Below are 14,293 nucleotides of genomic sequence, written 5' to 3' on the forward strand. Positions count from 1 at the left end.
ATTTCAATTCATGCACGATTGGAACACAATTAAATTAAATTTAATATTTTTATATACACAAAATAAAATAATTCAACAAATGGCTTTAAAAGTGCTCGTCATTCCTATGATAATTATTTATGTGATGATTACATTGACGATCATTCAGTTCAATTTATACACGTTTGTGGCAAAATTAATTAAAATATCATGCATTTTCTTGCAAAATTTGATTTTACGAAGCTAGTGATTGTGTTTTAGTTTTAGAATTCAATTTATTATGGTTTTCAATAAGAACGTGACAATATTGTGAATGGTTAGAACCAATGAAAATGAATTTAGCGAAGAAAACTTTAGTTCTTTACTGTATCGCCAACAGAATCGGGAGGGGATTTTTTGATCTTATTCCGCATCTCAGCTTTATACCAATTCTTAACATACTCGACATTCATCTTGCAAATTCCCTCCAGATAGGTAACATGGTCCACATCGCTGTCCAAAGACAGTATCTCACCATAAATTAAACTCATCTTTACGCTATATTGTTCCAGGGCATCTTGTACACTGTATTCTTTAATCTCTGTCTCGTCTAGAAAATGCAATTTTACTTTCTCACGGTTAGTCACAAAACGAATCTCCGCCCCGGGCTTTCCGACCTCCGAATTCAATTCCAACACATCCGTCTTAACCTTTTTCATGGTGGCTATCTTCAAGCTGAGGCTGTCCTTTAAGATTTTGATAATATTGCGGCATTGTTGTACGTTTTCTTCCAGGCGTTCGGTCAATTCATTAATATTGCTATTAAAGTTTTTGGGATCGGACATGAACTCTCGTATATCATTGATGCGTTCCACTTTGGGCAGATTTAAGTCTTTTAAATTGTTGGAGAATAGTTCCTCACTCATCTTAGTAAATATGTCTTAGAATACTGTTGCCTTTAAAAATGTAGTGAAACGCAAGCCGAATTTTCAAAACGTTTCACAATAGCAATTTTTTCAATGTCTACTATTTGGTTCAATGCAAACATTTTTACAAAATGCACCTTAACTTTGTTAATTTGAAAAATTCGCTGCTTTTACTCAAAGGTATCATATCGTATGTGTTATAATATAACAAACGTATCACGATATGATTGATATTAAAAATATCCATACAGCTTATATATTATTTATTTATTATTACAAAGCAAAGAAGTGTCCTTGTACTTATATATAGTTGCATGAAATTTTTAGAAAAATATTAAAGAAAAATCTTTATTGCCGGGGGGTTTTTGATGTACTAAACATTATCTTAGATTTAAAATGGGCAGTGTTACATGTCTGCCAAATTGATAGGAAATGTGTTCATCGTTTGCCGCTATCCATTTCCTTATATTTGCTTCCTGATGCACTTAAACAGGACTCGAAATAAAATTTAAATACCGGCAAATTGTCTACCTTGGCACCTGTCTGCCTCTGCCCATCCCCCCAAAAGGACCCCCCTTCTTTGGCCCAGTCAACCGCCCAACAATCCAGCGTCATTCGCATTTGCTATTTCCGTTTTGCACGGCCGTGTTGCTGTGTTGGCATTTCATTTAGCGCACAACTTCACATTTGCCTCAGCCGTTGTCTTTCTGCCGCCTTTTCCCATCGCTTGCAATTGCCATTTCCGCTTCCTGAAATTTGCCATTCGTTACACACAGAAGAACACGGCGCAGACACAGATACGGACAGACACACACACACGTGTAAAAAGGACTAAAAGGACTCTCTCTGAAACCGAAACTTAAACAGAAACAGAGGCAGAAACAGAAGGCTGCTCCCCGCATGCACCGACATTTTCATTTCCATGCTTGGGCGCATCGCAGCGAATCAATTATTCATCATCATCGATTAAGTAAGGGGAGCTTTCGCCCCCAAAACGGCCAACGGCCCACCATGCGCCTCTTCCCTTCCGCCCTGTCACACTTTTATTGTTATGATTTCTGCCGTCTGTAATGGGCACACTTGAAGGACTCCAGCGACCAGCAGGAGCAGCCAAAGTCAGCAGGATAGGGACAATGGACGGACTTTGCCGCGCGCTGCCTGCTCCATTTCGCGTGAATTTTACCCTCATTTTTCAGGCTTTTCATGCGCTGTAATTGGCAGGCCTTATGGGGTATCTAACATAATAAATTCACAGGTTTTTGCAAAAAAAAAAAATTTTTAATAATTTTAAGGATAGCAAGAACCACCAAAACATAAATGATATTATGGACAACCACAAATAAAATATTTTCAAACATTTAGGTTTGTTTATGTGATGCAGATAAAAAATTTTTAATATCTTTATAAAAGCAGTTGAAATTGCATTGCATAGAAAATATTGAGTTTCGTAATTTTATACACTTTATTTTATACCTTCTCTTATATGACGATTTTCTACAAATTTTTAAGTGTAAGATACAGAAAATACAAATATTTTGCAAATGATTATATTATGATTAATTCTAATAAAAATAAGAGGTATACAAATTTGTATAATTTATTTGATACTTTACCCATTAAAACTCATCTACAAAAAATTATAATGCCTTACAAATGATTTCCCTGCCCTCCCATCATGCGGCTTGGCCCTGCTCCTGGCGCTTATTTTCGCCATTATCCATTAAATATTTATGAAAATTGCTTTTGCTGCAGTTTTATTCACTTTCCAGCTTTCCTGCTTTCCTGCTTTCCTGCTTTCTTGCTTCACTTTGCATGCGTCGCGCGGGGCAATCCCCCACAGATCCCAAACTGAGTGCCAGAAAAGGAGGGGCCAGTGAAACAATAAAGCTTAAGATTTCAATTTCCTTACGGCTTAAAGCTGACTCTTGGTCTTTTCCCCTTGTGTGCTCTTCCTGGCACATAAATCCCGGCAAGACATGTGCCTAGATAATCCAACATTATGAAAAAGCCGGGCCACAATAAATATTCGCATCAATGGCGCCATTTTTAATAGCCGAATGTTAAACGAGCTGCAAGGCTCTCTATAATGAAATATGGCCGCTGTGATGCGGGTATGTACTTGTAAGTTCTGTGATATAATCTTAATGCTCCAGACTGTCTTTAGAAATATCTTTATAATAACTGAGCCAGGTTACTTGCACTCAATATCCAGTTCATGTTATTAATATAGTACAAGACAATCCCACTAAGCTACCCAAGGTGCTGAAGAAAGTTGTTGTCTTTGATCGCTTCTTACTTAGTATAGTTTTATATTTTAAATATAACATCACTGAAACATTTTTAATACGCGTATGATTGGGTAAAAAATATAAATATTTATAACATTTTGTTTTGTGCTTTGTGCTCCCAATATCCTTGGATCCTTGAATATCAATCCAAACCATAAAGTATTTAAAACGTAGACTTTGCACGAAGTTGTAAAATATATTCAGGATACCGGAAACTATGGCAGATAGTCGCAGAACACTATGAAACTTATACCAGAAATCAATTTATTAATCTTTCTATGGTAAACATTCCTACACAGAGAAAATTCTGACGTTCTCATCTGAGTTGAAATTGTTCTTAAAAATAGAACGACATTTTTAAGTTGAAAATGTTTTTATTTTGCTCGAATCAAGTTAAATTGGCGGTATTTAAGTACATTGTATGTACAAATATACTATTAATTCAGTCCTTAGTGTATACTTATCAAAAAGTTGTGAAATAAACTCAATCTAACTTTTCTCTTCTCACTATTTTGTTCTTATATTGATACCAAAATGTACTTACACGGTTTTTAAGAACGAATGTTCTCAATTCAAGAACATTGTTCTCAATTCAAAAACAATGTTCTTAGATAGTTTTCTCTGTGTATACACATTTTCAGAACTGACTTAACCAAAATATATTATGCCTAAATCAAGGAGTGTTACACTGTATCTCGTACTACTTACTAAGCACATACATCAGTCGGGTCGATATGTATAGGGCCGTAAAAAATCAGACATCGTATGGGGGGAACGTAATTTTTAAAGGATTATTAGCAATATTGGGCAACAAAGTAATGATCTAAACTCAATCGATAAATCTTAAAGCATCTTATACAGAGTATTCCCTATAACAGTGAAAAGCAGACTAGGTTAACATAGGCTTTCTATTCGTATAATTTAACTAGAAGTTAATTATAACCACTCATGAGTACTATTAGATTCATGAAAGTATGCGGTTAATTGCAGTCCCTTCTAAAAATTGCTCTGTTCTTGAGCCTGTCGTCTTTTCCTGTAAATCTTGTCGGAGTCGGAGCTTTATCCTTTGGCATTCCGTTGCCATTCCGCCTGTTTAACACATCACCTACCGTGACACCTGGCGATGATTTTCCGGCTGGCGCACGTAGCAGCTATCTAAATTTCAATTAGAGTTTAAACCACCCGGTCAGGAGGAGCTGGGCTCCCGTGGCGTGTTCCAGTAGCCAGGTTTCTGCTGCCTGGAAATAACTCAGCTCATTAGTTGCATGTTCATGTGCGGCAGCATTTTCACTGGGTGGCTGCAAGCTGAAGAAGAAACTGAAGAAAAGTTATATAGTACCCCCGACTATCACATCTTGAGTATATTTACAATATACATTTTTCAGCATTTTTTTCATGGGGTATGTCTTTTGGAAACGGCGCATCATAAATTTGTTGCGAGGGATTTGGTTCGGGGTATCTGGGCAGGTTTTCCTTCTGAGTAACGATACTTAATAAACCCGCATCATTTTCCCATTTGGTACTCGCACTTCATACGATCCCCTGCCCCAAGAACCATCGTGGTAGCACTTCCACTTCCCGTTCCTGTTGCTGCTTCCAAATTACCTGTCATTTCGAAATTATGATGCCAAGGAATCGCTGCTGGCTAAGGATGGTCCGCCCCCCCCTGGATACTGGATGCTGTCTTCCTGGGGATGCAGGAGCAATTTTTATGTTTATGGCAAAAAGTGCCTCCTAATTTTATTTTCTTTGCCGCGGGGCCGGAGGCGTTTTCGGCACACATATCTCAAACTAATGCCTGCGACGGGCGGAATGTAAAACCTTATACGCATTTTCCGATTGTAATCTCTAAGCAGGATGAGGGTGTATGGCTGTGTATCATTTGGGGAATCATCCAGCTCCACGATGCCTGTCAGCAGGCCTCACACTTGGTTTTTTACCCAAAGCAACATGACAGCCCGATGATATTCCCTTAAAGTGGACATTTTCACCAAGATGTCGGCATCGAAAAAATGGTTAATATGTGATTTACTTCTGGCAAAAAAGCTGACAACTGAGGTTTTGATTGGTCCCAGGAAGTGGAGCTGTGTCATAAACCGAATGAAAGTCAAAAAGGCAACTGAAGACGATGAACAGGCAATTGACAGATGAACGCAAGTTGGGACATAGAAATCGAAAGATTTCTTTAATATTGATGAACACAAATTTAGTGTACTAATATTACTTATACATTTTCAAGTACACTCAGTACACCCAAATGCGCTTAAAAATGCCACAGATACGAAACGGTCTTTATTTCAAGAACGATTCATTCTTAAATCATCTCGGCCACGCTCGCTCTTACGTGGCAATAGCCAACACATACAAAGACATTTTTAATTTCATAATCAATCTTACTTGTTACTTCATGTTTATTGAATATTGTTCTTGAATAAAGGACATTTTCGGAATATTTCAAATTTAAGAATGATTCGTTCTTGAATTAAGGATGTTTTTATCTGAGAGTAGATTTAAGTTTCTTACCAGAGGATGATTTCAAATTTAAGAATGATTTGTTCTTGAATTAAGGATGTGTTTTTGTTAAGTTACTTATCAGAGGTCAAAAATTGAAACACTATCCTACGTGAAACAGCAAATGATGTACTTAGAAACCCTTTACCGACCCATCCATTTGGTATATCCATGCATTTAAATATCAGAAAGCAGTCAAAACTTTAAACTATATTGTTTAATTCGATTTAAATCAACAAGTTCAGTACCATGATGATACAAAATTTCAGAAACATGAATCTGTTTTTTTCTCCGACGTCAATTTGGTGAGATGACCAGCATTATGATCCTACTTTAGGCCAGTTTGAGGTCTAGATTTCGGGAACCAAGCTGCTTTCCGGCAATTTTCCGTCGAGGCTTCGCACGAGGAGCACCCCGGCACAAAAGGCCAGGGAACACTTGACGAATGACCACGAATGATAGTCCCTGTAGACCGACCTACACCACTCCATGGGTCTCAGCTGCGACCACAGAGACATATTGAGCTTGAAAAATTTGCAGGGGAACTAGTCCTAATCGGGCTAGATGGGTGGGTGGGGTGCCAATGAATTACGATTTAATCTGGACGGATTACTTACCAATTTGTATGGTGATATGTACACTCGTGTCGGTAGATATATTTGGAAAATGTGTTTTATCTGCCCAGGTATATAGAGCAGAAACGAATGGCAATTTCATGACACACTTGCTCAAAAGAATTTCTGATTTTGGTTTTGCGTATACATTTTTCAGAAATGCAAACAAGCAAGTGGGTCAAGACAGCCAGCCAGCGGGCAGATGTGTTGATTTGGCAAGCTTGTTAATTAGCCAAGAAATTTATTTGCGAACCATACACACTAACTTATATACGATAAACAGATTAACTTATGCGCCATGTGCATATTCACTTCACGGAGCTGCAAAAGTTTTTCTCATTACTCAGGCATTGATTGCAAATGGTGCAGAAGATTTGCTGGAAAAATATAAGTGGGTTGTAAGTGGGAAAAATATGAGATAATCGTATAAAGATCGTATTTATTAGAAATAAATTCAAAATTATGGGAATGTTTGGAAAATTAATTTGAAAAATATTTGAATCGTATTTTAGCCAAGCGATGATAGCTTGAATGCAGTCGCCCTATCGAATAGTTTACAAATTTAAGTATTGGAAGTATAATTCAAATAAAATTGTACTTATCGTTTTTATTAGAAGAAATACTTCTAAATTATAGACAGTGGCGGATCCACGGGGGGGGAAATTAGGGAAATTTCCCCCCCCTTGGAACCACAGAACCTGAAAATTTTACTTGTTTGCTAGAAAAATATTCTCTGCAATAAAAAAATATAACCACTTTGTTTACCTAAAAAATGGGATGGATAATTTTTGTTTTATAATTTGTACTGTATTTCTCTCGCAATAATAAGTTTGAACCCCAAATCGAAGAATAAGTTCAATTTCCCCCCCCAAGAATCGTCTCTGGATACGCCACTGTTATAGAAATGTTTGAATATCTATATTTTGAAATTATTTGAATCGAATTTTAGCCAAGCGATGATAGTATGATTGCTATCGCTCTATCTATTTACAATTTTAAATTCATCGTAACTTTTAAAATAAAAAATAATATTTGGCTAAATATTATAAGTTATAGTATATAATTGAATTAATTTTAAAATGCATTTCCCTATTAAAAATAAGTTCAAGGATGGTGTGAAAAGATGAAAAAAGCGTACTAAATCATACCAAAAATAGTATACTTTTTTTTAATTTATTAACTCCATTTAGAATTCAGTTGTTTTTATAAAAAAGGATAAAAACCTTTTAAAAGAATTTAAATCAAAACTTAAATCAGGTGCTCAAAAAGGTTTCTCATTCTTTTGACTTTATTAATTCTGTCGCATGTGCGAATAAAATGTAAACTATTATTTTTGTGACACCACAGATGTGTTCTATAATTTGAATAATATATTTATAGACAACTTAAATGTATTTACTAGATTGCTGTTATAATTTATAACTCCATAGAAGGTCTGAAACTGCTGTTATAAGTTATAACACCTTTGAAGGTCTGGAACTTGTTTTAGAGATGTTAAAAAAACGAGTGCAACTGGGGACTTCAGGGGCGCACCAGCTAATAATATGTATCTTGACTGTAATCTATATAGTTAGTCTATAACTTACTGGCAGCGAGGATCGTGCGTATCCGCCGCAGCCCCCCTGCGAGGATCCCGTGCTCTCGAAGTGCCTGAGCCAGGACTTGATCACGTTCGTCGGCGGCGTTTGGTAAATGCTGAACTGCTTCTTGAAGAGCCGCTGGGCTCCGCTGATCGAGTCGTTGCTCTTGTAGTAGGCCCGAATGACGAACGCCCGGTGCACACCCGTCCACTGATCCATTCCGAATGCAACTGGCGCCGCCGCGGAGAATGTGCCATGTGCCCACTGGCACTGCCAGTTCTGCCAGTCCGCTGGTGCGACAGTTTTCGCCGGCACTTCCGGCTCATGGCCGCCATAAAAAAGCGCTCGTTGCCCAAAATGAAATATCTAAAATTGCTGGGCGAAAAAAAATGTTCAAACATTCATAATTATTTGAACGAAATTAATTGGTCGCAGCGCGTAAGGGGGGATGGGCGAAAGTGGGGGTGTGCCGATGCCTATATGTGCATCGTTTTGCATCTAAAATTATCCACCGCACGACGGCTGACGCGGCGTATGAGCAATCTGAATTTCTTCTTGTTAGAAATTCATTTGCGGTCGGTTGTGCCTAAGTTTCAAGTGCAAACTGAGGAAGCCCCCCCCGCGACCAATCCTTCAGCTATCAATCAATCAATCGGGCGAAGCCATCATCATTATGCTTCATCAGTGCCAGAAGTATCTCATCATCGATGTGGGGGCGTAACTGGAAAAGTGGGCGGTGGCGGTGGTGCTCGATTTGCGCCCAAAATCTACTTGAACTCATTTAAAGTTTGGCTACAACTTAAATCCGCTTTGCGATTTTGGCAAGTGAGTAAGCAGTTGGCACTGCCAAAGTCTTTAAGCCGTTTTGTTGGCTTTATTTTGCCATCAATGCCCTAACTTGCGGCTTTTTGGTTTTTTAATTAGCCTGGTATTTGGATTCTAATTATCATTTAATTTTAATGAGAAAAAAAATTTTTTTTCGGAAAAATACCTACATAAAATATAGTTACCCATTTAAATTTTTTTTTCCAGTTTTATTTCTGTAAGAGCTTTAATTTAAATTTAAACAAGAAAGGAAGTTAGCTTCGGCAAGCCGAAGCTTATATACCCTTGCAGCTATAATTATTAAATTTAAAAACACAAAAAATGATATTCCCAATAGTATAAGATAATATGTCAAAAAACACCGAAGCTATAATTTGTTTCATATTATTTTCCTACCAATTTTCCGATCGTTCCTATGGCAGCTATATGATATAGTCGACCGATTTTGATAAAATTAAATTCGAAACTCAGAACTAATTAAAAAATGTTATTTCCAAGCGTAGGAGGTTATATGTTAAAAAACACCGAAGCTATAATTTGTTTCATATTATTTTCCTACCAATTTTGCGATCGTTCCTATGGCAGCTATATGACATAGTCGTCCGATTTTGATAAAATTTAATTCGAAATTCAGAACTAATTAAAAAATGTTATTTCCAAGCGTTGGAGGTTATATGTTGAAAAACACCGAAGCTAAAATTTTTTTCATATTATTTTTCCACAAATTTTCCGATCGTTCCTATGGCAGCTATATGATATAGTCGTCCGATTTCGATAAAATTTAATTAAAAATTCAAAATTATTTAAAAATTGTTATTTCCAAGCTTAGGAGTTTATATGCTAAAAAACACCAAAGATATAATTTTTTTTCATTTTTTTGTCCGATTATTCCTATGGGAGCTATAAGATATAGTTGTCCGATCCGGCTGGTTCCGACTTATATACTACCTGCAAAAGATATAAGACTTTTGGGAAAGTTTCAGCCCGATAGCTTTAAAACTGAGAGACTAGTTTGCGTAGAAACGGACGGACAGACGGACAGACGGACAGACGGACAGACGGACAGACGGACAGACGGACAGACGGACAGACGGACATGGCTAGATCGACTCGTCTAGTCATGCTGATCAAGAATATATATACTTTATGGGGTCGGAAACGTCTCCTTCACTGCGTTGCAAACTTCTGACTGAAATCAATATACCCTCTGCAAGGGTATAAAAATGTTGAGGATACAACATTCATTTGGCAGCAAATGTATTTATAAAGCATATGAACTATAATATTTATTAAATCCAAATAGTTTTAGTTAAATACACACACTAATATTTTTAATATAAAGTTCGTTTTGGGTTGTTCAAAACAAAAAATAATAAAGGCTTAAAGCACGCAGTGTAAAGCCCAAAATTTGTTTAAATTTAATTTAATAAAGTCAAAAATGGAATATTATAAACGGACTCTCGTTCGAAGTCTTCTGTCAGCAATGCCACCTGTAGTTCTCTTTATAAATTCCATGCTGGCTGGCTATTTTGGGAGCTTTTTTCCCCATGTTTATACGAGAAGTGTATTCAAGATTTTACAAACGAATGGCACCCTGCTGTTTCTGCTACTTCTTTGTTGATTTTGTTTCAGAGATTTTTTTTCGCTTCGCCATTTTGCTGGACCATCGAGCACGTAACTGCAATACAATGCACGGCCATCGCTTAGCTAGATATAGCTATAGATACAGATACATTTATGTAGTTCTTGTTGTAGCTGTGCTGTAGCCTTTGTTGCTGCTGCAGCAAAGTTAGCAAATGCTGCTGTCGCTTTGCCATTTACACAGTTAGGCGGTCTAAGAGGCGGAAGGGGGCGGGGCCGAAAAGGGGGCGGCCAGGAAGGCGGCCATCCATCCATCGCACGTCCAACCCACTCCTCTTGTATCTCAGTGTATGTGCGCATCCTTCGTTTCCGTTCTTTTTTTTTTAGCTGTCTCTGCTTGTCATTTTGACACCTTCATTTGCTCTGAACATTCAGCTCCAGTCAGGGGGCAGTGATTCTGTTTGCTTTCGTAACTTTTTTGCCCCTGCTATCGAAATGTGTGTGTGCTCTGGTGGTGGTGTATCTGTGTGGGCCGTTCGAGAGCGTCATTTTGGGTGAAAATGCTTTAAATTGGGCGGTCAGGGGGAAATGTTGCACCCTACGGCCAGATTGTTGAGTAGTAAATGAACACATTGTCTGCTAATTGACTCTAAAATGGACAAAAAACTATTATATTATTTTTAAACTTAAAATGTTATTAAAATGTTTTTATAAACGATATATGTATTCAACAAGTGTAGTCGATTGTATGTCTTAATAAAAGTGAATCGCTATTTTTTTAGGACTTGATAATACAGTTTTAATTCAAAACCAACATTCTGCATATTATTTTAGGATTATATTACGATAAACAAACTTCGGCGCTGTTTTTAGGTAAGGAAAAGCAATGTCCATCAATTTTTATTACTTTTGGATGACTAAATACACACGGTCAATATTCTAAAATAGAAATTTGTCGAAACCCGCAATTAGCTTTTTTATTTACACATACCCTGGAAAGGAATTCAGCTACTGAACATTGTTGAATCTATAAACATTTTAATGGTTTGAAATAATTAGTTCTTGAGAAAAGGCGTTTTGTACATGTGAAAACTTTTGACTGCTAGTTTTGCTCTATATTATTTAGTGCTTACTTACTGTAAAACTTAAAAACTTCAAAATAAATAAACCTTAAAGTTGTTTGATGTTATAGTATTGTAAGGTAAATAAGGTAATTATTTAACCTAATGAACCTTTATTACCTTATATAAACAATTTAAGCTTGTATAAAAAATAAGAACTTGCATTAAATAAATAAATATGCATGATTTATATATCGGACTAGAACCTTAATGAAATTTATAACTCCAAATATATTTGTAAAATGTACTTAACAGTTCGTATCTATAATATTACTTCCTTCCTATCTCTGATGCTTTGAACTGAGATGCCTGAAGAAATACCCGCATTGTCGTTCAACTCTTGATACAAAAAAAGAAGACCGAAAAAGAAATCTGAAGGAAAAAGCAACAATGCCACGACAAATGATCCAATGACTGTCTGACTGCACTTTGGCCCATATCAAGCAGCCAAAAAAAAGGGAGCGAAGCAAAAAATTTAAGGAAAATGTATCGGGTTAGGACGCCCCTACCACGTAACCCCGGTCGCTGTCTCAATTTCGGTAAGCGTCCGTTTTTGTATGTAAAGTTGGTGGATTTGGCACCACCCACGCTGGATGATGATGACAAAGGGCAGCGCACAAAAAAGCAACTCTGAACTGGGTCAAGACTTCATTGTTTATCTTTTTGGAAGCACTTGTATCTGTGTGAGCTAAGAGCCGGAAAAGAGGATTCCCACACACACTCGGGCCCGCATTCGGAACTTGCATTAGATGGTTTCGAGCATTCTTCAGCTGGCAAATTAGCAGGGAGCCCAGCTTACGGTTATATATTAAATTTTGCATGGCAAATGCGCCGAAGAAGGTCAAATAGCTGGGAGGCCGGGGCAGCAGGACGCTTCCATAAGCATTTCACTTTCCGGCGGGGCCGCAGATAAACAAACTCTCACATTTACATGGAGAGAAAAAAAGGCACGGAAAAAATCCAAAAACATGCTTAGGCGTGTCGAACAAATGTCAAGAAATTAAAAATAAATTAGAACAATAAATAGGTAATAGGTTCTCATCAAAATCTAAAATAGAACCATGACAATTTTCCTTGTTCATAATTTTTGGAATACCCAAGTAAAAGTTATCGCGTGCCAATAAAACATACAAATTGTACATCAAACAATTTTTGATACTTGTCAAAGTGTCTGTACAAAAATTATTATTATGGCCATAAAAAATATAGACATGAAAATTGTATTATATACTTGTAGTTCGAGATCCCAATATCATAATTTAGTGGTGAATTAAATTATGAAACTTCAAAAATATGGGGTACCACATATATCACTAGGGTTTTTAAATCACCTTTAAGAGTTATCTCAGGTTTCTAAAAGTATGCAGTGAATATAGGATAGTTGTCTTTATGAACTAGTTCTTTGTACCTATCAACTTAAAATATATTGTTCGGTACTTTGGACACCTAAAATTATATTAAAAGGTGATTCAAAATCCTTAGTGATTTAAGTGATATATTCTGTATGTAAAAGTAAAAACAATTATATACTTTGAACCTTTATTATAAATTTAATACTTCTATGCAACTTCAAGAACAGGAAATCGTGGTATATTCTATTTAATTGTATTGCATTGTACTAATATGTTTTTTCTCTGTGCAGCTACGGAATTCGAGGAGTTCGCTTGGTTGTAAATCTGGCTAAAACAGGATAGCAAGCTCCGGCAGATGCAGCGGAAGCGGATGCAGGAAGCGGGAGATGCGGAGTGGAGAGTTCGGAGAAAGGGAAATCCCATCGCCAAGACACGCGCGGATGTAAGGCGTTGATAGCGTCGGCTTATCGGCCTTCCCAGAACTGGGAGCCGTTACTCCCGGGATGCATCCTGCTGGGGGACACATTGCGTGCGCGGGCATTAAAGGAGTCTTAAAGTGGGGGCGCATATGGCGGATGCAACCCAGAAGTCGAGTGAAAGTTGCCAGCCAGAACAGGCCACTTACTTAGTGCCCTTTTAAGCAGATTTACCTTGCTTGAGTTGAAAAGTGGCTAAAGAGTGGGTATTTGCCGAATTAGATCAGGGAAAATCCGCTAATTGAAAGCATTTATTCCACTGCAGCTACTTCATAATCCGAATCTGGTTGCTCAACATCATAGAGTCATCTTAGATCTGCCTTCGTTTTTCCTCCTGTTATAAGGACTCCAACAAGTAAAGATCCAAGCAGCTTTGAACATTTAAAAAAATGTATTTAATAAACATTGCGTATTGATGATATATTTTAAGAACTTCTGTATAAACTTAATTTAAGATATACTAATAGAAATAATATAGTTCCCTAGTATCCGTTTAGCATGTTTACTGGATGCCATATCCTATACACTTTTTTCAAAAATGCAATGTTTTTGAATCAAGGCGCCAAGTGTTCTTCCTCTTCATGAACATGAGTCATAATTTTCCTGAGCTGGTAACACCAACATCGTCTTGCTCTTTGACCCCCATTCTGCAAAGCAACAACCCCTCACCACTTTCTTCACAACTCCTTTCCCCTTAAGATGAGACAGCATTTTTTCGGTCTGGCAACGCTTAATTCTTTTAATTTCTGAGAAATTTTAAAATATTTTTTTAAAACATTGCATACTTTCAGGTATTAAGTTTTGGAGCATTTTACGACCCTGCGGTTCATCCGTTCCCAATATCCAACTCTCCATTTAAAAAAAAAAAAAAAAAATATTGCATATTTTTGGGATGGAACAAAATTACATCACATGCAAAGCCGATAAGTATACTATGTATTTCCGATTAGAAATATTCTTTTGTTTATACAGTCGAACTTCCATAAGGCAAACAACCGTAACTCGAATTTTATTTATAATCAACTTTATGTCATGTAACCAGAAACACATTTTATTTTTGC

At 37.0% G+C, this 14,293-nt stretch overlaps 4 protein-coding genes across 4 annotated transcripts; all 4 read right to left on the reverse strand.

Moving 5' to 3' along the window:
- Positions 1-234: 234 nt before the first annotated feature.
- LOC119551212 lies at positions 235-956 on the reverse strand. Its single transcript, XM_037860447.1, has one exon. It carries the CDS (start codon positions 882-884, stop codon positions 333-335), a length of 552 nt encoding a protein of 183 aa, XP_037716375.1. The 5' UTR covers positions 885-956; the 3' UTR covers positions 235-332.
- A 4,925-nt stretch (positions 957-5,881) lies between these two features.
- On the reverse strand, positions 5,882-6,458 carry LOC119550256. The gene is made up of 2 exons (XM_037858832.1): positions 6,301-6,458; positions 5,882-6,243 (listed from the first exon to the last, which is right to left on the reverse strand). The coding sequence occupies exon 2, from the start codon at positions 6,199-6,201 to the stop codon at positions 6,034-6,036; it is 168 nt and encodes a 55-aa protein (XP_037714760.1). The 5' UTR covers positions 6,202-6,243; positions 6,301-6,458; the 3' UTR covers positions 5,882-6,033.
- A 42-nt stretch (positions 6,459-6,500) lies between these two features.
- On the reverse strand, positions 6,501-8,125 carry LOC119550255. The gene is made up of 2 exons (XM_037858831.1): positions 7,884-8,125; positions 6,501-6,674 (listed from the first exon to the last, which is right to left on the reverse strand). The coding sequence occupies exons 1-2, from the start codon at positions 8,094-8,096 to the stop codon at positions 6,606-6,608; spliced, it is 282 nt and encodes a 93-aa protein (XP_037714759.1). The 5' UTR covers positions 8,097-8,125; the 3' UTR covers positions 6,501-6,605.
- Positions 8,126-10,253: 2,128 nt separating this feature from the next.
- On the reverse strand, positions 10,254-10,594 carry LOC119549784. The gene is given in 2 exon segments (XM_037858046.1): positions 10,254-10,553; positions 10,556-10,594. Coding segments are annotated over 2 exon segments (339 nt in total).
- Between the last annotated feature and the right edge of the window lie 3,699 nt (positions 10,595-14,293).

Source organism: Drosophila subpulchrella, chromosome 2R (genome assembly GCF_014743375.2).
Source record: "Drosophila subpulchrella strain 33 F10 #4 breed RU33 chromosome 2R, RU_Dsub_v1.1 Primary Assembly, whole genome shotgun sequence".
Classification (NCBI taxonomy): domain Eukaryota; kingdom Metazoa; phylum Arthropoda; class Insecta; order Diptera; family Drosophilidae; genus Drosophila; species Drosophila subpulchrella.

What these genes read in the sequence shown, in the direction of transcription:
- LOC119551212 (XM_037860447.1), bottom strand. Translation starts at nt 884, where the DNA reads ATGAGTGAGGAACTATTCTCCAACAATTTAAAAGACTTAAATCTGCCC.
- LOC119550256 (XM_037858832.1), bottom strand. Translation starts at nt 6,201, where the DNA reads ATGTCTCTGTGGTCGCAGCTGAGACCCATGGAGTGGTGTAGGTCGGTC.
- LOC119550255 (XM_037858831.1), bottom strand. Translation starts at nt 8,096, where the DNA reads ATGGATCAGTGGACGGGTGTGCACCGGGCGTTCGTCATTCGGGCCTAC. An exon ending in ACGCACGATCCTCGCTGCCA is followed by an intron (nt 6,675 to 7,883) that starts GTAAGTTATAGA and finishes ATATTTTTCCAG; the next exon opens with CAAATCTTCTGCACCATTTG.